At 34.5% G+C, this 22,325-nt stretch overlaps 1 protein-coding gene across 1 annotated transcript; it reads left to right on the top strand.

Annotated features, from left to right (window-relative positions):
- Positions 1–19,432: 19,432 nt before the first annotated feature.
- On the top strand, positions 19,433–21,451 carry LOC133875453 (phenylacetaldehyde oxime monooxygenase CYP71AN24-like). The gene is made up of 2 exons (XM_062313597.1): positions 19,433–20,624; positions 20,714–21,451. The coding sequence occupies exons 1-2, from the start codon at positions 19,695–19,697 to the stop codon at positions 21,323–21,325; spliced, it is 1,542 nt and encodes a 513-aa protein (XP_062169581.1). The 5' UTR covers positions 19,433–19,694; the 3' UTR covers positions 21,326–21,451.
- Positions 21,452–22,325: the final 874 nt, after the last annotated feature.

The raw sequence follows: 22,325 nt of genomic DNA, 5'->3' as shown, positions 1-22,325 counted from the left end.
TGCCGATCGTGATGTTTTTCGATGATTTCTGAGGAACTTTTGATAGGGTCATTTTAAATAGTTTCTTCAATTTACTTGTGGTTAAGATTGCTAATTGATGTTAGATTATTATTGATGATATTTTGATTAGTGGTTCTGTTGATTGATTTTTGCTAGACCATGTGTGGGTATTAGTCGGCTGTGTCCTTTGTTTGTGGATATTCTAGGGGTGATGTTGTATTTTGGTCAGTTATGGGTATGCTATCTTGTTTGGGTGTTTAGCTGATCAGATGTGTTGAGTTGCTGATGATTCTTGGCTGTATTTTTTTTTTTTTTTTTAAAAAAAAAAAAAAAATTTTGAGAGGGATTCTTGGCTGTATTGTTGTTAAAATTTGCAGAGCTCGACGACCTCGAACGATGACCATCTGAGCGAGGAGGATTTGGTCTCGTCGGCGAGATTGACCTCCGGAGTATTGCCAAGCTGATGGTCTCCTGCCGGTTACCTCCAGAGTATCTAAAACCTTTTCTTTTCTTTTTCTTTTTTTGCATTTTTTTTTAATTTTTTTACATAATTTTAGTAATGTGTGAATACACGTTACTAAAAATAATTATTTTTATTTTTATTTTTACAAACATTAGTAACGTTCTGATTTTTTTTAAAAAAATTTTATTAATTAATTTTAGTAACGTGTAAAAGTGTTGAACGTTACTAAAATTAGTAACATGATAAATATCACATTATTGAACTCAGTAACGTGCAACGTGAATTATCACGTTACTATGTTTACTGGCATCTCATTTGCACGTTAGTAAATATAGTAACGTGCAATTTTTTCTGGGTTACTATTCTATAAAGAGCAAGAAAATAAGTGGGGAGTTTAATAATTAATAAATTATATTTATTAAATAGACTAGACTAATAATTATATTCTAATTGATAATGTTTATATTCTAGAAATAAAATATAACAGAGTTAGAATAATAAATAATAATAATAGGTTTAGTGTGGTGAAATCACACTTAAGGATTTAATTAAGAAAGGTGAAGAGACAAAGGTAAAGAAATTATTTAATGGGTTAATGAACTAAGGTTAAGCAAATAGATTTTATTATTTTATCATGCGCTTGTGTGACTTATAAATGGTAGCCCAAGTAGTAGGAATAAAAGTGAACTTAATAGGTGTCACGCCCCCGTTTTGGGATATAAGGGAAACGTGAGTTTGAGTACTAAAATCATATAAATGGAAGCGTGCATTTACAACATATAAATTTAAACATCTTATTTTTATACCTTTCTATTAATGATCATTTACAAGGTCCTGAACTCCAATAAAACAAACATACTATGCAACTAGGGTTTGGCCGGTTCATCACGAACTATCGCTCTCAGTGAGGTCTACGCCCTTACAAGGAAAAGACTTCGTCTTACTGTTGTCATTTGGAAAGGGGTGGAGGAAAAAGGGGTGAGTTCGATAACTCAGTAAGGAAAATACAACACCAGGGGAATAAAACATGTTATAAACCTTTATGCCATAATCTTTAGTCATGCATAATGACAGATTTATTCAACTCACTGATAAGAATTAATTTCACATATGATGAATTGCATAATGTAAATTGATTTATAATCTAAACCAATAGTATGTTGATTTTAATTTATTTTAGATGAATTAAGTGTTTTTGAGTATGTTAAAAATTACAATGGTGTTTAAAAGTATGGATATTATATGTGATTTTAGACTGAATATAAGTTGGGGATTCAAGTTATGAAAATTGTCTGAGAATTGTTATGCTAGGTTGTTTATGTTTTATAAGAAAACACATATTAAAGCATGATTCATAAAATGAAAAGTATTGTTTTAGAACAGGTGACATAGCATATGAACAATTAATTAGAATTGTGAAGAATATGAATAATGGTATAAGGACAGTTTATGCAGATTAACAAGATGAACTATTAATCAGATTTTCTAATGATTCAATGAATTCTTTTTATCAGTTTTCTCTTTAAACCTTCATCTGTGGTTTATCCCTTTATAGACTCTACACCGCCAGTTCCCGTGAGCGGCGCACGTTGGCTTTGTCCAAAGGACCTATAGACTCAGCCTGTCGTCACAGAGAAGAGTCGCCGGGTTGGGGATCTTCCCTAGGTTGAAGGCCAACCCCGGCCGGTAGCACACACCGTATTTTGGTATGCTTGACATGCTGCCCTATATGGTACCGAATCTAACTGTAGTAGTGCCTCAGGGTTAAACAGTTACTGCACATGAACGTTTTCTGTAATACTGTAGGCTCTGTTATAACTGTAAACTTTATTTCAAAACTGTAAGAGCCGCTTTCATAACTGTAGTCATGTGCAGAATTTAACTTAGATTCTCTTTTCTTTCAATACTGTATTTATGAATAGAGTCATATTCTTTAGAATGCTCTATAGTCATAACTTTCAAATGCTCTCTTTTCATCATTGTAAGTATACATAATTCATAACTTTGAAATGCTTTTGATCATATCTGTGAGTATGCATAATTCATAATTTTTGAAATGCTCTTAATCTTAACTATAATTATGCATAAATCATAATTCTTAAAAAAAATGCTCTTAACCATAACTATGATTTATGCTCAAAATTCTTAAACAATATCATATGAGTAACAAAGCTTGGCATTAAAATCACATGAGCAACACTTTGTAAAATTCCCCAACACTTTTTCAAAAGATTTGTAATAAAATCTTGTTGGGGGTTTTTCGGTGTTGTATCCCCTTACCTGGACTAGCCGTTAGCCTCGGAGTCGAGCTTTTACCTAAATAAATTGAAGGAAAAACTTAGAAGAATATTCTAAAATTCGAAATATCCTATATAACATCCTACGTACTGCATAATCATAATTATTCAGATACTTTCTATTAATACAAAATCTCTACCCAAATTACCACAGATATCTGAAATTATAGCTTATGACTTTTCTTGAAAATCAGAGTAATCTAACTAACATCACTACCTTAGTGAACTAAATCCTCAATAGTTAGCAATTCCAATATATAAGAAGCAAGAAATCATTTGGCCTATTCACATAAATCCCCAAAAATGAACTTTCTTAAATTATCAAATTCATAGTCCAAGACTCCATAATTCAAACCAACCAATATTAAACCGAACTCATAAAAAGAATCCACCCAAAATCAATCCATACTCACGGCTTAGCCAAAACACCAAACAGCCAACTCTCATATACTCTGCCAAAACCTGAACAGTAATCCAAAAATAGGAACTCCAAAATTACAATGATTTCTCTAAACTAACATTACAGAAACTCCATCACAGTACTTACACTAATCCCAATAATACTTCATATCATAATTGATCAACAACAAAAGCCACCTAGAGTCTTAAATTCAGTTAGCAATCCATTATGACTAAATTTAACCCATTCCAAATTAACACAATATATATCACACATAAATATCTAGCCAATACCTCCTAATAACATTCCAATACCTATCTAATTGAAAGAACCTAAAACAAATCTCCAAAACACCATATGGTCAACATAGAAAATCTATTCTTTAAAATTCATCACTGATCAAATTAACCAACTCAAACTAGCAGTCTCTTTAAAAGCCATTAATCCTCAATTTAAGTATTAAATCAACCAACAATAAAACTCATCAATTGATTTAGTTAGAACAACCCAAATACCAACACCTATCTCTCAAATATATTATAATTGAAATAGACACCAAAACAGCTAGTAAAAACCTTCATCACAAAACACATATCTCTACTAACCGAATCAATAGAACATCCAACATCCAATTTCGATTAACCATAGCCACTGCCGACACACAACCAGCCGGAACAGGAACACAACACATCCAACAATACCCCATCATTAATCAATAAAATCCCCTAATCAATCCATAGAAAACCCCCAAATTATCAAACATAATCCAACCAAACCCTAAGTCCAAAAATAATCACAAATTAGAATACCCAAGCTAAATCATATGGTTTTTATACCTTGAGGATTTAATCAGAAATCCACCCGAAAAGCTGCTGGTAGTCGCCGGAAATTCGCCGGAAATGCACAAGAAGAACCGGGTCTTCCTCTCGGGTCTTCGGGTCACGGGGTCGGGTTCTGGGTCACGGGGCTTCGGGGTTCGCCTGGGTTGCTGCACACGGGTAACGGTTCACCAGAAACCGCTACAGGGACCGCCGGACATCGCTGAAAAACCGTCATGGAGAACCGGGTCTCACTCGGGTTCAATGGTTCACAGCTTCAAAGGATCGGGTTGCGGGTTTGGCGGGTCGCAAGCTCCTGGGTTCGTCAGGTTCCACGTCCTAGGAACCACCAGAGTCGACCCACCGGTAGCATCGGCCGAAAATCGAGTCGCCGGCGTCCCCTGGTTTCTGGGTTCAGTTTCCATCTCTGTTTCCCTCTCTCCCGATCTCAACCTCTCCCTCTCTGCCTCTGTCTCATCTCGTCTTTGCTCTCTCTCTCCCCAATCTCTCTCTCTCCCTCAATCTCTCGATGTCACTCTCTCACTCGGTGGGTCTGCTCCAGCGTGAAGTAGAAGAACAGAAGAAGAAAAAAAAATTGAAGAAGAAGAAAGAAGAAATAATAAGGGAAGAAGGAAGAAGACTTAGAAAAGAAATAAGAGAAAAGAAGATATTTAAGAGAAAATAACAACTTGCCGTGCAAGTTCTTCTTCTTTTTCTTTTTCTTCTTTTTTTTTTTTTTTTTTTTTTTTTTTTTTTTCAAAACCAATTAATAAAATTTTTTTAAAAAAAATCTGGGGTATTACAATAGGCCCAAATGAAGGTTAAATATTTAAGGCCCATCCTTCTTTCTTTCTCATTTATGCTAGAAGGGCACTTTTGTAAACACACATTCTCACCTTATCATCTTACATTTCCAGCACACCACACATTTATCTTCCCCCACACACATGACGCTCTTTCATTTCCTTTTCCTTTTCCTTTCATTTCTTCCTCTCTCTCTCTCTCACGCACAACACGTAATAGCCCTCCCCATTTCTCTCTTCCTCCACCCTTCATCACACACACACACACACACGTTGAGTGGGAGAGATCGAAATTGAGAGAGAGATCGAAACTGAGAGAGATGCAGAGAGAGACGTCTAAAGAAGAGAAGAAGAAGAGGAGAAATGGATTTTCGGCCATGGGTCTTCATAAGGATAGTGTTCGGATTGGAGACTTCAATTGATTCTCCAATGTAGAGTCAAAGTGACTAGAATCCGAAGGGATGTTCAAGTCCAGAGTCCAATGCAGCCAGATGATGTTCCTCTGGTTGCAAGTACTCCGGTCGTAGTGATGGTGTTATAGAAATTCACGTGAGATATTATGACTGAAGCTCGCCATGACGGTCGTAATTGCGGGACCATGGGCGTCCTCTATTTTATGAGTTTTGTTGATGGCTTGTGACGCATGTGTCACTTGTTATTGTATAAAGCCATTTCTGTTATGTATTTATATTGAGAAAAAACTTAAACACATAGATGTTAAATGGCTCTTGTTGTTATTAATTTATGATAGATATTTAAGATGTGATTTCCGCTATTAAGTTTATATTTTTCGCTGCGTAGTAGTTAGATGTTGTACTCTGATTTGGCTTTGCGACACATCGTCGTGCCACTGTGAGGATCCATTTGTATTCTAAGAGATTAATGATTAAGCAAATGATTTGTATATAAAAAAAAAAAAAAAAAAAATGGGTCGTCACTCGTCACATATTCAGTAACGTAATGTTCATTTAGACGTTACTAAAATGATATTACTAACTGAGGGACTAAGAACTTGAAAATCACGCCACTGATTTCACATTACTATAGTTTACTAACGTGCAAAAGGCTTTTACACGTTAGTAAACCCAGGTTACTAAAATCAAGAATTTTTGTAGTGATGAATAGGTAAATTGGGTACCAATTTATCTTATTATCATTATTAAACGTTAAGCCTTATGGTTTGTTTATCCACTTAAGCTAACTAAGTACACTTGGTCCATATATGTATACATACATATATATATCAAATGCTTATTAAGCTTAAGCCTAATTCAATAAAACACTTAAGTACTTTTAATTACTACTCTAAGTGGATTTAAAGCCCATTTATATTTCCTTAATATTACTAATTTATATTTGTTGTCTTAAGGTTATTTTAGACTATTTACGATTCTACGACGTTTTCATTTTAAACCATACATTTAATACTTAATCCTTATTTGACATATTAATTTAATAACTCATATTAGATTAGATAATAATTCTACTTGTAACATATCATTTTATTAAAGCTTGAAGCATATGCATAGACTTCTAAACTAGGTATTATACCTATTGTTATTAGTTCATATCTCCTAGAAATTCTACCTCAATATTAGTTATGTTAACATTTCAATATCTAACTCACTATCTATATTTATTTGACTAACTCAATTATCAATTCTTATATTTCTTTTACATCAAGTTATTTACTTATTTTATCTACTTATTCCCTTATTACACTTTATTATATACCTTAATTATATTAGACTAAAGTCCTACGGTCTATTTATTTACCCGCTTTATCTATTCATTGATTTGTTCTTTCTTTATACTAATGTATTATATTCATTTGTTTATCATTATTACCCATTATCTTGATCTTAATTCAACCCTTGTACATATACGGATTCACATTTTTCATTTACACAAAAGAGATCTAAACACATTAATTTCAACATCAAGACTAGCCAATGGACTTTCTTTAAATGACCATGAACATATAGCAAAAGAACTGAAAGATTCAATTCCAAAACCATATTCTTCTCACCTAAACATCTCTAATTAGCCAACACACAAACAACTATCCACAATCTAACACAATATCATATGACCATTCACTTAGGAACTCTTCCACAATCCCCACAAACTCAAACTTCAAGAACACCAATCACCAAATCAGTCCAACCAACCATTAACAATTCATCCTTCAATATTAAAATCAACTCATACACTAAATCTAAACTCATGAAACATAATCCATAGCCAAATGAACCCAATTCTAAAAATCAGCAACCAAAGAATGAAAATAAATTCGAGCTTAAAAAACCCATTGATTCGGCCAACCGCATCCTAGAATCACGCAACCCATTCATAAAAAATCATCTAAACAGAAAACACATACCCAAATCCCAATTGGAAACTATTTAGTTTCCCTATCGAAAAACAAATCTAGAAACTCTAAACTTCCATTCGGTTCATCCACCATGGGAACCAACCAAAACTCCAACTTATTTTAGGACATTAAACACAAGCTAACACTACCAAAAAAATCAAGCTAAAATCAAACTTTAACTCACACCCATTAGGTGATTACCAACCGGTACACATGAAACTCAAAACCCAAACCAAATCCAATCAAAGCCCTAAATTCGGAACCGTACAAAGCCATCACAATCCATACAATTTTCTATGTCTAAGATCAATGGGTAATCCGAAAATACAAGGAAAGGGTTAGGGATTTACCAAATTATTTTCCTTCTTCACATGGCCGGATCTCTCTTGTGCTTGATCTCTCCGGTGCTCTCCATTCAATGGCTCTCTCTCTCTCTCTCTCGTGTGTATGACGAGGTGAAGGAGAAAATGGGAAGAGGATGGCAGCGTGTGGAATAGAGGAGAAGAGAGGAAGAAGAAAATAAAAAGAAAAGGAAAAGAGAAGAAAGGGAACGTGCGACCAAGGGAAGAGAGGAAGAAAGAAAAGAAGGAGAAGAAAGAGAAAAAATGAGAGATTGACACGTGTCAGTGTGTGGGGTAGAGTAGGGCTGAGCATGGGGTGGGGGGGAGGGGATGACCTTTTTTGGCCCCGCCCTGCAGGGGTGTGGGTTCCTTAAAGTGAACCCGCACCCCTCCAAAAACGCCTTACAACCGTGAGGGGCGGTTGGGGGTGGGGAGGGAATGCACGGGGCGGGGATCCGCGGGTATGCGGGGATCCCCGCAGGTATTTCTTCCACATTTTCTTTTTCACAAATTTTCCCAAGAACCAAACAATAAATAAGTACGAATAAAAATAAGTGGATCATAAGAAGAGAAGAAGAAAAGAAGAGACCGAGAGAAAGTACCTTTCACGTGGGCGTGGGCGTGGAGCAGACGCAACACGCAGGATTCAGCAGGAAATCTTGAAGAAGAAGAAGAAGATGCGAAGGGGTGGGCATGGCCATGGAGCAGACGCAACACGCAAGATTCAGCAGGAAATCTTGAAGAAGAAGAAGAAGAAGAAGAAGATGCGAAGGGGTGCGGCGCTAGAGTTTAGGAAGAAAAGAAAGGAAAAAATGTGAAAGGGGGGGGGGGGGGGGGGGGCGCAACACTGCTAGTTTGCTAGGGTTTTTATTTATTTTTTTTTTTTATATTTTTTTTTTGTTTTTTAATTGTGCGGGGCGGGTCCCCGGGGTTTTTAAAAACCCCAACCCACAACTCGACCCGCCCCACATGGGTATATCATTTTTGGACCCGTACCTGCAAAAAATCAACTAAAACCCGAGATTTTAGAGGCGGGGCATGCGGGTTAGGGCGGGTTTACGGGTATTTGATCAGCCCTAGGGTAGAGGAGAAGATAATGTTATCTTCTCCTAGCCAACCGTGTGCTGACACGTGTCAAGGGGAGATTCCCATTTTATTTAAATGCCCCAAGTTTTATTATTACATCAGGACCCCCACTATTATAAAATTCTATCTTTTAATAATTACTATTTGACCCCACATTTATTCAAACTACATTTTACTAATGAGATTAATTATTTATTATTATTTTTTAATGACCCATTAACAGTATTTTATTATTCTAATTCCATTATTTTATCTTAAATTCACTATATTTTCATAATACAAATATTAATACCTAGAATATAATTATTAGTCCTATATATTTAATAGCTACAATTTATTAATTGCTAAACTTCTTATTTATTTTCTTGGTCTTTACAAAAATAGCCACAGGAATAAAACAAACCAATATGAAAATGGAGTAAACAGTATTCTTCAAGGTACAATCAGGTGGGTTTCCAAGAAAGCGTGGGGTTCACAAGGACACTCTTAAATCCCAAGACTTTCCTTAAACAAAACTTTCATTTACATTGTATTCTTGAATAGTACTATAAATATACACCAACATATATTGTATTGTTAATTATTCTTAGGTCCACGCATCATGCAACAATTTATATTAAACAATATAAATCATAAAAAAAAAAAAAAAAAAAAAAAAAAAAAAAAAATTCCAAAGTTTATGCATTAAAATAATTAATACTGAACAATATAAATTATAAAAGGAATAAAACTTTAACATTAAAGCATAAAACAAAGCATAGCTTAATGGGTTAAGGGTCTGGCACTTATGGGCTTCAAGGTCCAAAGTTCTAATCCCAACATATGCCCAGTTACTGTGTCAACCCTTTATATTAGGCGGGCTACTGTATTGGGCTGGCCCAACCAAGTCGGGTCTCTGTATTGGGTCATGTCTCTTGATTGGGTCGAGCTACTATATTGGACCGGCCCAAGCGGGTCAGCCCACTTCATAACCCAGTTTTTTGTTTTTTTTAAGATGCTGGATCGGGCTTGGGTTAAAAACCCTACCCAGTGGCCCAAACCTTTAGATCCGAAAACCTTAACTTTTGACCCATTGAAACCCTAAGCCCCACACCACCGCCCCTGTTCATCCCGTGCATCCTCATGCGGCGAAAGCATCCACAACACAAAAACTTTAAGCTCTTTTAGACGAGCTCCTCTAAGAGATTGTTGGTCAGTTGCGCATATGTGAACCACTGTTATTGATTTTGAATACCATTTTGCCTTGTGAAAAGCATGAAAACGTATTTTGCTGTGAAACCCATTGATCCACTACGAAATAACAGTGCTCCTCCCTTGTGGGCAGCTTGCTCCTCTCTCCCTGTCACAGACGCCATCCGGAGACGCCGATGGGCACAGCGGCATCATTGCCAGCAAGGAGAGGTCGCCTCCCGCAGCCTCTCCCCGTCACTGTGACTGGCGGCCCTTGCGGGCCGCCCGAGGTCTGGGTGAACGGTGATCCCTGTGTGTCGCCATGGCTGCTGAGCAGCGGCCCCAAGTTGTTGTTGCATAAAGAGGCAGTGGGAGGCTAAGGGTGGCGGCTAAAGAGACTTGCTACACAGGGGACGCTCATCCATCCCCTGTGAGCATTTTATTATAAAAAAATAATTTTTTATTAAAAAGTTGGATTTGATGTCCCATCAAAGCCAACTTTTTTAATAAAAATTTATTTTTTTATTATATATGGGTGATGGGGGACGGATGAGTGTCCCCCATCCAGCATTTCCCGGCGGCTAAAAGAGCTTAAAGTTTTTGTGTTGTGGATGAGCTCGTCTATCCGTAGGATGAGAGTCAGACGCTCGTCCGACTCTCGTCCTACGTGGCATAAAAATATAATATATTATATATTTATATATTAAAAAAAAAAAAAAATGCAGAAAAAAAAATCACTGCACGCGTGAGCTTTCCCCTTTCCCCCCATTTCTTCCCCCAAATGCCCTAAAATTTTCAAAAACGCTGCTGCTGCTGCTGCTCTGTCTCCCCCTCCAATCCGGCGACGCCCATTGACACAGGCCACGCCCACAGTCCAAAAAAGCACCACCCACCACCAACCACTTCCTCACCGAACGCACCGGCGATGCCCACCCACGGCACCAGCTCGAAATCCGGCGACGCCCACTAACGGGCCAACCGACACCGTCTCTCTCCCCTTTTTCTCTACGGTCCGTCTCTCTCTGACTTATTATTCATGGGTTTTTGAAGTTATTGATGCTTGTGATTTATTTTTGTTCTTGAAGGTTAGATTTTTTTTCTGCAATTTTTTTTTGGTTTATGAATATGGGGCTGGTTGTTTTTTTTTAGAAACAACAGATTGTTTTCCTTGGATTGGTGCTAAAATATGATGATTTATTTTTGTTCTTGAAGGTTAGATTTTTTTTCTGCAATTTTTTTTTTTTTTTGGTTTATGAAAATATGGGGCTGGTTGGTTTTTTTTTTTAAGAAACAACAGATTGTTTTCCTTGGATTGGTGTTACTTGCTCTAAACACTAAAATATGATGATTTATTTTGTTCTTGAAGGTTAGATTTTTTTTTTCTGCAATTTTTTTTTTTTGGTTTATGAATATGGGGCTGGTTGTTTTATTTTTTAGAAACAACAGATTGTTTTCCTTGGATTGGTGTTACTTGCTCTAAACACTAAAATATGATGATTTATTTTTGTTTTTGAAGGTTAGATTTTTTTTTCTGCAATTTTTTTTTTTTTTTTTTGGTTTATGAATATGGGGCTGGTTGTTTTTTTTTAGAAACAACATATTGTTTTCCTTGGATTAGTGCTAAAATATGATGATTTATTTTTGTTCTTGAAGGTTAGATTTTTTTTCTGCAATTTTTTTTTTTTTTTGGTTTATGAAAATATGGGGCTGGTTGGTTTTTTTTTTTAAGAAACAACAGATTGTTTTCCTTGGATTGGTGTTACTTGCTCTAAACACTAAAATATGATGATTTATTTTGTTCTTGAAGGTTAGATTTTTTTTTTTTTTCTGCAATTTTTTTTTTTTTGGTTTATGAATATGGGGCTGGTTGTTTTATTTTTTAGAAACAACAGATTGTTTTCCTTGGATTGGTGTTACTTGCTCTAAACACTAAAATATGATGATTTATTTTTGTTCTTGAAGGTTAGATTTTTTTTCTGCAATTTTTTTTTTTTTTTTTGGTTTATGAATATGGGGCTGGTTGTTTTTTTTTAGAAACATCAGATTGTTTTCCTTGGATTAGTGCTAAAATATGATGATTTATTTTTGTTCTTGAAGGTTAGATTTTTTTCTGCAATTTTTTTTTTTTTTTTTTTTTGGTTTATGAATATGGGGCTGGTTGTTTTTTTTTTTTTTTTAGAAACAACATATTGTTTTCCTTGGATTGGTGTTACTTGCTCTAAACACTAAAATATGATGATTTATTTTTGTTCTTGAAGGTTAGATTTTTTTTTGCAATTTTTTTTTTTTTTTTGGTTTATGAATATGGGGCTGGTTGTTTTTTTTTTTTTTAGAAACAACAGATTGTTTTCCTTGGATTGGTGTTACTTGCTCTAAACACTAAAATATGATGATTATAAGCTGCTCTCATTTCATTGCAAAACGATTTTACATTTTTTTTGTGTTCTCTAGAGCAAGATTTTTTAATTGGATTTTTGTTCTTAGTCTCTGATTTTTGGTACATGGGTACGTGAGATTTTTTTTGGGTTTGTGTCATCATGTGGTTAGTGTTTTTTCTGAAATTTTTCTTAAATTTTGTTCAAGTAGTGTAAAAATAAATTAAAGATGATGGTATATTAACTTCTCCTTTATGATTGTGGAATGAGGTTTCCAGTTTTGATCCTTTTTTGTTAATTAAGATTGTGCTGCTTTGTTTGATCTATATTATGTATATGTATATATTTTTAGTTTCTACCATATGCTTTATATTCACTCAAGTGATTAAATACAATTGATTGATTAAACTTTTTATGCGAAATAACTCTTAGATGGACTTTGAGCAATCAACCTTGAATTCACAATGCGAAGAAGATTGTTCGTTGAGGAAAAGCATGTTGATGTGTTACGAAGTCTTAATGAGGAAAGGGTAACTGAGCACTTGAGAAAGATCAAAGCAAGAATAGCACGGGAAGAATATGATCCAGCTTGTGATAATGTTGAAGTTGTTAGTGTCATGTATGAGGCATGTACATTGTTCTTTGTGATGTTTCTTCATGTTTACTTGTTTTGTAATATAATCAACATCATGTTAGTTGCCAGTGATGGCTTGAAAATGGATAACAAGTAGTGTTTTTGTTTCCTGGGTGAATTGCTACTCTCCTTTTTTTTTTTATTATTTATTTTTTGTTTTCAATAATATTTGTTCAAGTACTAAATCAGCTTCTCTGTGGAATGATATGTTGAAGGTATATGTTTTCAATAATTTTTTTTTTTTTTTTTTTTGCATATATTGCAGTTATGGAATGGTTAGGGATGAATGAATTTGTGGACATAACTTAGTGTCTTTTGTAATATGTTCTAGTAATCTGTAATTTAGTGGCAAGTGTTGTGAATAGTTTCAGACTTTTTCTCCATTTTATGGTCATGGTCCATTTTACGGTCATGGTCTTGGGATGTTGTTGTCCTACAAGCATTTATTTCCTTAATTCAGTTGTTGTTGGGTAACTATTAGATTCTGGTTTAGGGGTAATTAACGTATTTGGGTTAATTAGTTTGTTGCTTTTAGGGTTTGGTGGCTTGCTTCGGCTTAGTATATGTGGTTGTTCTGTAATTGACTTGTTATCTTTCATTCTCTATAAAGATCCTTACTTTTAGTGAACAACTTGATTCTTTGTGCATATGTTGGTGATTGTTGTTGCTACTGTTGGGGTTGGAATTTTTTGCAACATTTGAGAGATTTTGAGGAAAATGGAAGATTGGAAGGTTTGGAAGGCTGACGTGAAATCCCTTGTTTGGTAATTTTTGTTATTGGTGTTTGGTACACTTTGCTTCAGTGTTGTTTGCTTTCTTGTCAATTGTTGTTGCCTGAAGCAATGAAAAAATTGATTTGTATTTGATTTAGATGCTTATTCCTATAGATGAGTATTTGATCAGATCATGTGTAAGAAACTGGAGCTCAGTTTTGTGTTTTTAGGGAACTCAGTTTTGGATTTTAAAAATAGAGAAAGATGTAGTATATTAGGAGATTAGATTAAAGAGATTTATTGTAATTATTTATTGATGGCAATCAAATTACATTGATTTCATTATCATATTTATTTACCCAAATTCTCCTACAAATAGGAGCCCATCAGCTTCATCAACCAGCCTTTGGCTTGAATCAAATCACTTCTTACCGTTCAGTTCATATGAAATCATTTCAACCAGCCTTTGGCTTGTTGAAATTAGACCAAAACATACAATAATTCCTACAAAATCTAATTCCAGTCATTTAGAGGCAACTGATGTTCAACAACCGAATTGCCCTTGTACAACAAAAAATTTACATAAGCCCAATAAAAATGCACTACATATTTTTAAATTCACATCACCATGTTACATTAGCAAAATTTGCCCACAAGAATGACACCTGAAACATATAAGATCATGTTAGACAATAGAAAAAATGGAATATCAACTTTGCAGGTAATGCTTAATAACCTAACACTTACAAGATGTAAATGAAATCTCCTTCAACAAGACAATTTTTCTGCTATTAACAAAATATTGCTGTTAAACATAAATGTTGAGTTCTGCTATTAACAAAATATGCCCAAACTATCATATTCAGCCACGGATGAAAATTTCAATATGATATATTTTTTTCTAAACCGTCAACCAATCAGACAATTGGGCAAAGAAGGGGAAAAAGGTCAAAGCAACCTGAACTGCTTTTCTGTACAGCAAGTGATTCAAAGTCAAGAAAGCAAAAACATATACCAGAACTAAACAGAATACCCAATAGAAACCCAGTTGAAGACAAAAACGCTCAAGCACATCTCCCATGCAAAGAAATTAAAACAGAAAAACAGACAAAGAATCCAGCACTCTGTCAAAAATTCCCAAGTAGGATCAGCTTGAGAAGAGGCTCAGTCTCAACCACAGGACGACACAAACAAAGCAGCACAATCTTAATTAACAAAAAAGGATCAAAATTGGAAGCCTCATTCCACAATCATAAAGGAGAAGTTAATATACCATCATCTTTAATTTATTTTTACACTACTTGAACAAAATTTAAGAAAAATTTCAGAAAAAACACTAACCACATGATGATACAAACCCAAAAAAAATCTCACGTACCCATGTACCAAAAATCAGAGACTAAGAACAAAAATCCAATTAAAAAATCTTGCTCCAGAGATCACAAAAAAATGTAAAATTGTTTTGCAATGAAATGAGAGCAGCTTATAATCATCATATTTTAGTGTTTAGAGCAAGTAACACCAATCCAAGGAAAACAATCTGTTGTTTCTAAAAAAAAAAACAACCAGCCCCATATTCATAAACCAAAAAAAAAAAAAAAAATTGCAAAAAAAAAATCTAACCTTCAAGAACAAAAATAAATCATCATATTTTAGTGTTTAGAGCAAGTAACACCAATCCAAGGAAAACAATCTGTTGTTTCTATAAAAAAAAAAAAAAAAAAACAACCAGCCCCATATTCATAAACCAAAAAAAAAAAAAAATTGCAGAAAAAAAATCTAACCTTCAAGAACAAAAATAAATCATCATATTTTAGTGTTTAGAGCAAGTAACACCAATCCAAGGAAAACAATTTGTTGTTTCTAAAAGAAAAAAAAAAACCAGCCCCATATTCATAAACCAAAAAAAAAAAAAATTGCAGAAAAAAAAATCTAACCTTCAAGAACAAAATAAATCATCATATTTTAGTGTTTAGAGCAAGTAACACCAATCCAAGGAAAATAATCTGTTTGTTTCTAAAAAAAAAAAACAACCAGCCCCATATTCATAAACCAAAAAAAAAAAAAATTGCAGAAAAAAAATCTAACCTTCAAGAACAAAAATAAATCATCATATTTTAGCACCAATCCAAGGAAAACAATCTGTTGTTTCTAAAAAAAAAAAACAACCAGCCCAATATTCATAAAAAAAAAAAAAAAAAAAAAAAAAAAAAAAAAAAAATTGCAGAAAAAAAAATCTAACCTTCAAGAACAAAAATAAATCATCATATTTTAGCACCAATCCAAGGAAAAAAATCTGTTGTTTCTAAAAAAAAAAACAACCAGCCCAATATTCATAAAAAAAAAAATAATAATAATAAAAAAAAATTGCAGAAAAAAAATCTATCCTTCAAGAACAAAAATAAATCATCATATTTTAGCACCAATCCAAGGAAAACAATCTGTTGTTTCTAAAAAAAAAAACAACTAGCCCAATATTCATAAACAAAAAAAAAAAAAAAATTGCAGAAAAAAAATCTAACCTTCAAGAACAAAAATAAATCATCATATTTTAGCACCAATCCAAGGAAAACAATCTGTTGTTTCTAAAAAAAAAAACAACCAGCCCAATATATATTCATAAACAAAAAAAAAAAAAAATTGCAGAAAAAAAAATCTAACCTTCAAGAACAAAAATAAATCATCATATTTTAGCACCAATCCAAGGAAAACAATCTGTTGTTTCTAAAAAAAAAAAACAACCAGCCCAATATTCATAAACAAAAAAAAAAAAAAAATTGCAGAAAAAAAATCTAACCTTCAAGAACAAAAATAAATCATCATATTTTAGCACCAATCCAAGGAAAACAATCTGTTGTTTCTAAAAAAAAAAAACAACCAGCCCAATATTCATAAACAAAAAAAAAAAAAAAAAATTGCAGAAAAAAAATCTAACCTTCAAGAACAAAAATAAATCACAAGCATCAATAACTTCAAAAACCCATGAATAATAAGTCAGAGAGAGACGGACCGTAGCGAGAAAGGGGAGAGAGACGGTGTCGGTTGGCCCGTTAGTGGGCGTCGCCGGATTTCGAGCTGGTGCCGTGGGTGGGCGTCGCCGGTGCGTTCGGTGAGGAAGTGGTTGGTGGTGGGCGGTGCTTTTTTGGACTGTGAGCGTGGCCTGTGTCAATGGGCGTCGCCGGATTGGAGGGGGAGACAAAGCAGCAGCAGCAGCAGCGTTGTTGAAAATTTTAGGGCATTTGGGGGAAGAAATGGGGGGAAAGGGGAAAGCTCACGCGTGCAGTGATTTTTTTTTCTGCATTTTTTTTTTAATATATAAATATATTATATATTATATATATTTTTATGCCACGTAGGACGAGAGTCGGACGAGCGTCTGACTCTCGTCCTACGGATAGACGAGCTCCTCTTAGAGAGTGAAAAGCATTACACCAAAAACGAACAATATAAACAAATAGAAAATTCCTTTAAACCCGTATGCTTAATTTTCAACCGTATGTAACAATAATCATAGGCAAACTTTGTTACAGAAAATCTACTGGATTCAACCCAAACGGAGAACCAACAAAAACTTAATGCTGAGTAAATTGGCATAAAGGCCGGCTTTGATAACCCATGTTAGCATAAACGTAATTATTATGCTAAACAAATACGCATCGGAAAGTAAAAGAAAAGATTTAGGGTTATCTCTAGTCATCTTTGTTCAAGCGTTTCAAAGAACTTCGGAAAACAAAATAATAAAAGGTATCCTTTGATCAATGCCTACTGAATATCGTACTGATGAAGTACACAAGCTCTTTATTTATAAGCTAGGTCAGAGACCTTCCAAATTGGTATACATCCTAATTGTTCCTCCCATCAAGGAATAATTTATTAATTAAATTGATATGATATCAATTCACAAATTAATGCCAATGACAATTAATTTGATTTGATTCCATTAGGCAATTTAACACAATTAAATTACCATACATTGTATATACAATTTATTATTAAATATAATAAATCATATTTACATGTGGCATATAGGCAATATATAGAAGATAAAATCTTACAAATAATGGATCCAATGATGATCTTGTGGCATAAATGGTGGCAAGAGCTACATATAAGCACTCTGTTAAATCTCCGATTCTCTCTCCTTCTCCTCTTGTCCCTACTGTATCTCCTTAAGCTCACTAGAGGTAATGGCAAACTCAACTTACCTCCATCTCCTCTGTTAGAATATATTGTTCATATTATGTTAGTTTATTTGCTTATAATAATATTTCTCATTTAAGTTTAATTTCTTTGTAGGGTTTATTCCCATTATGTTAGAATAATTATATTCTCTAAATTAGGTTTATCGATAATTACCTTATTTAAGTTTATGATTTCTTGCTCACTACTTATTATCTCTCTATAAATAGAAATGTAATAATGTTTAATATGTTTAATATAGTGTAATAATGTTAATAATATTTATCTTATCTTATCTCTCCCTTCCGCTCTCTTTTTCTTTCTCTTTCACATGATAATATTTTCTATCTTATATTTATTTATACATCCTTCTAAACTACCAATAATTGGCAACCTTTGCCAGCTGGGCACACGCCTCCGCCGATCTCTCCTTGCTCTCTCTGAGAAGTGAGAAGTACGGCCCCATAGGCCATAGTTCTCTTACACTTGGGCAATGCTTCATTACTAGTGGTTTCATCCTCTGAGATTGCTACAGTGATCATGAATAGCCATGACACAATTTTCTTAGCTAGCTAGGCCCCAAATAAGGGCAGCAAATATCCTCTTCCACTATTTCAAACAACACATAATTTGCAGATCCTCTCTCGGTCTGAAGTATGAAGGAGAAGAAGGCAGCATCACAGCATGAGTTTTGGACAATTGTCAAAGAAAGTAATGGAACTTCTAGGAGCATTTTGCTTTGAAGATCTCTTTCCACTGAAATCAATGGTCTTGGACTTGGATTTGGACATAACTACATAACGTTTTAAAACTCTCACACATAAACTACCAAATAGGCCGGCCCATCACCTCTAAATAAACTCATTCCAAATCATTTCATCGTTTTAATTTCAAAATCAAACCATTTAATGACCAAATCTTTATTCCTCAATTAATTAAATATTCACATTAACTACCAAAAAATATCCTTCGCCCAAATTAATCATTTTAGCACCTTTAAATTCCTTCTTAGCAAAATTAAAAGCCTAAAATAAAATCAAGCAGTACGTAATTGTTCCAATTATTTCAATGATTGAAATTGAAGCCTAAAACAAATTTTATATTTACCTAAATAACTGTAAAATATGTCTCTTCTCGAAAGATCACAAATCTAACTTATCATTAGTCCGACTTAACCCAAAAGTTTCGTAATTTAGAGAATAAATCATTAAAATTCACCGAAATTAGCGCTTTATTTTTAAAATTTCATAAATCCTTCTTTTGGGTTTAAAGGCAAATAAGATGTTAGTTTGAGGACCAAATGTAATTAACCCAGCAAACAAACAAAGAAAAAAACAAAGACAGCTGAGCAGTTTCCACCTTTTCTCCGTATAGAACCAAGGATCCCCTTGTCGCCTCCTGGCCTCTTCCTGTCTGCCACTCAAAGAAGACATTCTAAAAAGAAAGATGACAAGATTTCGTCGAAAATATATATTAGGCATGTGATCAAAAGATTCAGTCCCCTCAAGCCTCAAGATATTTTCCAATTTTCTTTACCCACACTCTTAAAACTCTTTGAAAATCAAATTTTTTTTCCCTCAATAATTATTATTTATTGTGCAAAAGGAAGAGATAAGAGCATCTTATGGGAATTATTGTCAGAAATCATGCATGAGACTACAAAGTCAAAATTTGATTTTATCCTCATGACTAGGACGGAAATTATTTGTACTAAATACTTACAAAAGAAAAATGTTACCCACCGTCACCTTGTCAGTATTCAGAAGGTCTTTAAGCCGTTTGCAAAGACAAGCTCCCAAAATCATTTGTCATCTTCATTGGATTCATTCTATCACAGTAAAGATCCCATACCGCCTCTACTTTTGCCTCTTGTGTTGCCTTCGTTGCTTCATTCTGCTTATGTTCAGGAGGAAAAATCTCACAAATATCTCACACAAAGGTGATATGATAAGATTTAGTAGCACACTTTTGAATTAGACATTGTTTTCTGAAGAGCTGGATTGTTAGTCACCTTGATCTAAAGACTTGAGAGATCTAGGAAATGGCTCTTCTACCATCGGTGCAACAATCATGGCAAGAGCTACACAAAATACCCTTCACTCCACTCCTCTCACTTGTTTTTCTCATCTCTTTTCTTTATGTTTTCAAGCGTATTAGAAGTGGCAAACCCAATTTACCTCCATCCCCACCAAAGCTACCGATCATCGGCAACCTACACCAGCTTGGTGCACTCCCACACCGCTCTCTTCAAGCCCTTTCTAAGAAGTATGGCTCTCTAATGTTCTTACACTTGGGCAATGCTCCAACCCTTGTTGTGTCGTCTGCAAATATGGCCAGAGAAATTATGAAAACACATGATGTCATTTTCTCAAACCGGCCCAAAACCACAGCTGCTAATATCATACTCTATGGGTGCCAAGACATAGCCTTCTCACCCTATGGCGAGTACTGGAGACAAGCTAGGAAAATTAGTGTCCTCGAACTTTTGAGCCTCAAAAGTGTGCAATCGTTCCAGTATGTAAGGGAAGAAGAAGTTGAAGAATTGATCAACAAGATACGTCGCTCGTGTCTCAAAGGGGTTTCTGTTAATTTGAGTGAGATGTTGATTGCAACCTCGAACAACATAGCCTCTAGATGTATGCTTGGACAGAAGTTTGAAGAAGAAAATGGTAAAAGCAGATTCGGACAACTATCAAGAAGAGTAATGGTGCTATTTGTAGCGTTTTGTTTTGGAGATTTTTTCCCTTCTTTGGGATGGATCGATGTTCTTACGGGATTGATTCCGAGTCTGAAAGCCACTTATAGAGAATTAGATGCTTTTTTTGATCAAGTGATTGAAGAACACGAGACAAAGAAAAGTGATGACCACCAGCCTAATAAGCTTGATTTCGTGAATATTCTCCTCCGACTTCAAAAGAATAGCATGCTCGACTTTGAGCTCACCAAAGACAACCTCAAAGCAATTCTAATGGTATCTCTCTCTCTCTCTCTCCCTCTCTCCCTCTCTCTAACACACACACACAAACCCATATCTAAAGTTTTGTGTTTCCACAATTTCAGGACATGTTTGTGGGAGGAACTGATACTACTTCAACAATTTTGGAATGGTCAATGGCGGAACTTGTAAAAAATCCAAGTATCATGAAGAGAGCACAAGAAGAGGTGAGAAGAGTGGTGAACAATAAGTCAAAGATAGACGTGAATGACATCAATAAAATGGATTACTTGAAGTGTATCTTCAAAGAAATTCTAAGACTACATCCACCACTTCCTCTTTCGATACCTCGGGAAACAATAACAAGTGTAAAAATTGGAGGTTATGATATTCCGGCAAAAACAAAAGTATTTGCTAATATATGGGCGATTCAAAGGGACCCTAAAGTATGGGAGAGGCCAGAAGAGTTCATTCCGGAGAGATTCGAAGACAGCCCGATTGACTACAAAGGCCAAGACTTTGAATTCATCCCATTTGGAGGTGGGAGAAGGGGATGCCCAGGAATGACATTTGGTGTTGCTTCATTTGAAAATGTGGTTGCAAATCTATTGTGTTGGTTTGATTGGAAGTTGAAGGGGGAGGACTTGGACATGACTGAAATTAACGCTCTCACTGCGTCGAAGAAAATTCCTCTTCATCTTGTACCAACACTGCACTCTCCTTCACCTATGCATTAAGAGATTCATGGTTTTTACTTCATTCTCTTGTTTTCTTTTAGAATCTGCTATTTTGCCTTTATGAAATTAGTGTAAGGTGATTTCAACGTTGATAATAAGAGAAGCTTCAATGCTAATTGAAACTTTTATGCTATTTGCACACAAATTATACACACACAATAATTTATGCGCGCGCACTGATAATATGCTATCAACATGATAGCTTAGAAGGAGCAAACATGGGAGAATTTGGATCGCGTAGAATCACATGTATGTCTTGAAATGACATGGGTGATGGGTTGACTACGTTGCGTATTTTGGAAATTTCAACAGAATTTATAGAAAAATCTTAATAGATGGGTGATATTAAAAGATTGATAAATGAAATTGAGAGTTTTTTTAAGTTTAAAAGGGTAATGGCAAGAACGACAATAATTCAGGGAGATCAAATGAAGTTATCTCTAATTTGAAAATAAACTATTCTTACCAAAATATAATAATTTTAAAGATGCTTTATAATCTATATAGCTGGTGAACCTTACCCGAAATATAATAATCTTAAAGATTTTTTATAATCTATACAGCTGGTGGAATTTGCATAAATTAAAAATAGATCATTCAACATTTACAAATGAGACCAGAGATGACACACATCTTCAAATATTAAATAAAGAAGATAATATGATATTAAATATTACAAGTATTTATCATCCATTGGTAAGCAAAATTTGACTTGCATTAGTTTAACCCTACATGCATGTGCATTTCATGAGCTTAATCCTAGTCATTATCATACATTATTTACAAAGATGCTAGCCACTTTAAAAATGGTCTATGAACAATTTTTTGTACACATGCGGACACTTTCTCAACTTAGTCATTGTCATATATTATTTACAAAGATGCTAGCCACTTTTGAAATGGCACATGAACAATTATTGGTACACATGCCGACACTTTCTCAAGACGGGACGAACCATAGCCTATCTTAACCTACAAAATAGCATAGGAGAAAACAATA

This window comes from Alnus glutinosa, chromosome 8 (assembly GCF_958979055.1).
Source record: "Alnus glutinosa chromosome 8, dhAlnGlut1.1, whole genome shotgun sequence".
Classification (NCBI taxonomy): Eukaryota; Viridiplantae; Streptophyta; class Magnoliopsida; order Fagales; family Betulaceae; genus Alnus; species Alnus glutinosa.
This window is presented reverse-complemented; position numbering and strand designations above follow the sequence as displayed.

Coding starts and splice junctions, on each gene's coding strand:
- LOC133875453 (XM_062313597.1), top strand. CDS start 19,695: ATGGCTCTTCTACCATCGGTGCAACAATCATGGCAAGAGCTACACAAA. Junction 20,625..20,713: donor ACCTCAAAGCAATTCTAATG/GTATCTCTCTCT, acceptor CCACAATTTCAG/GACATGTTTGTGGGAGGAAC.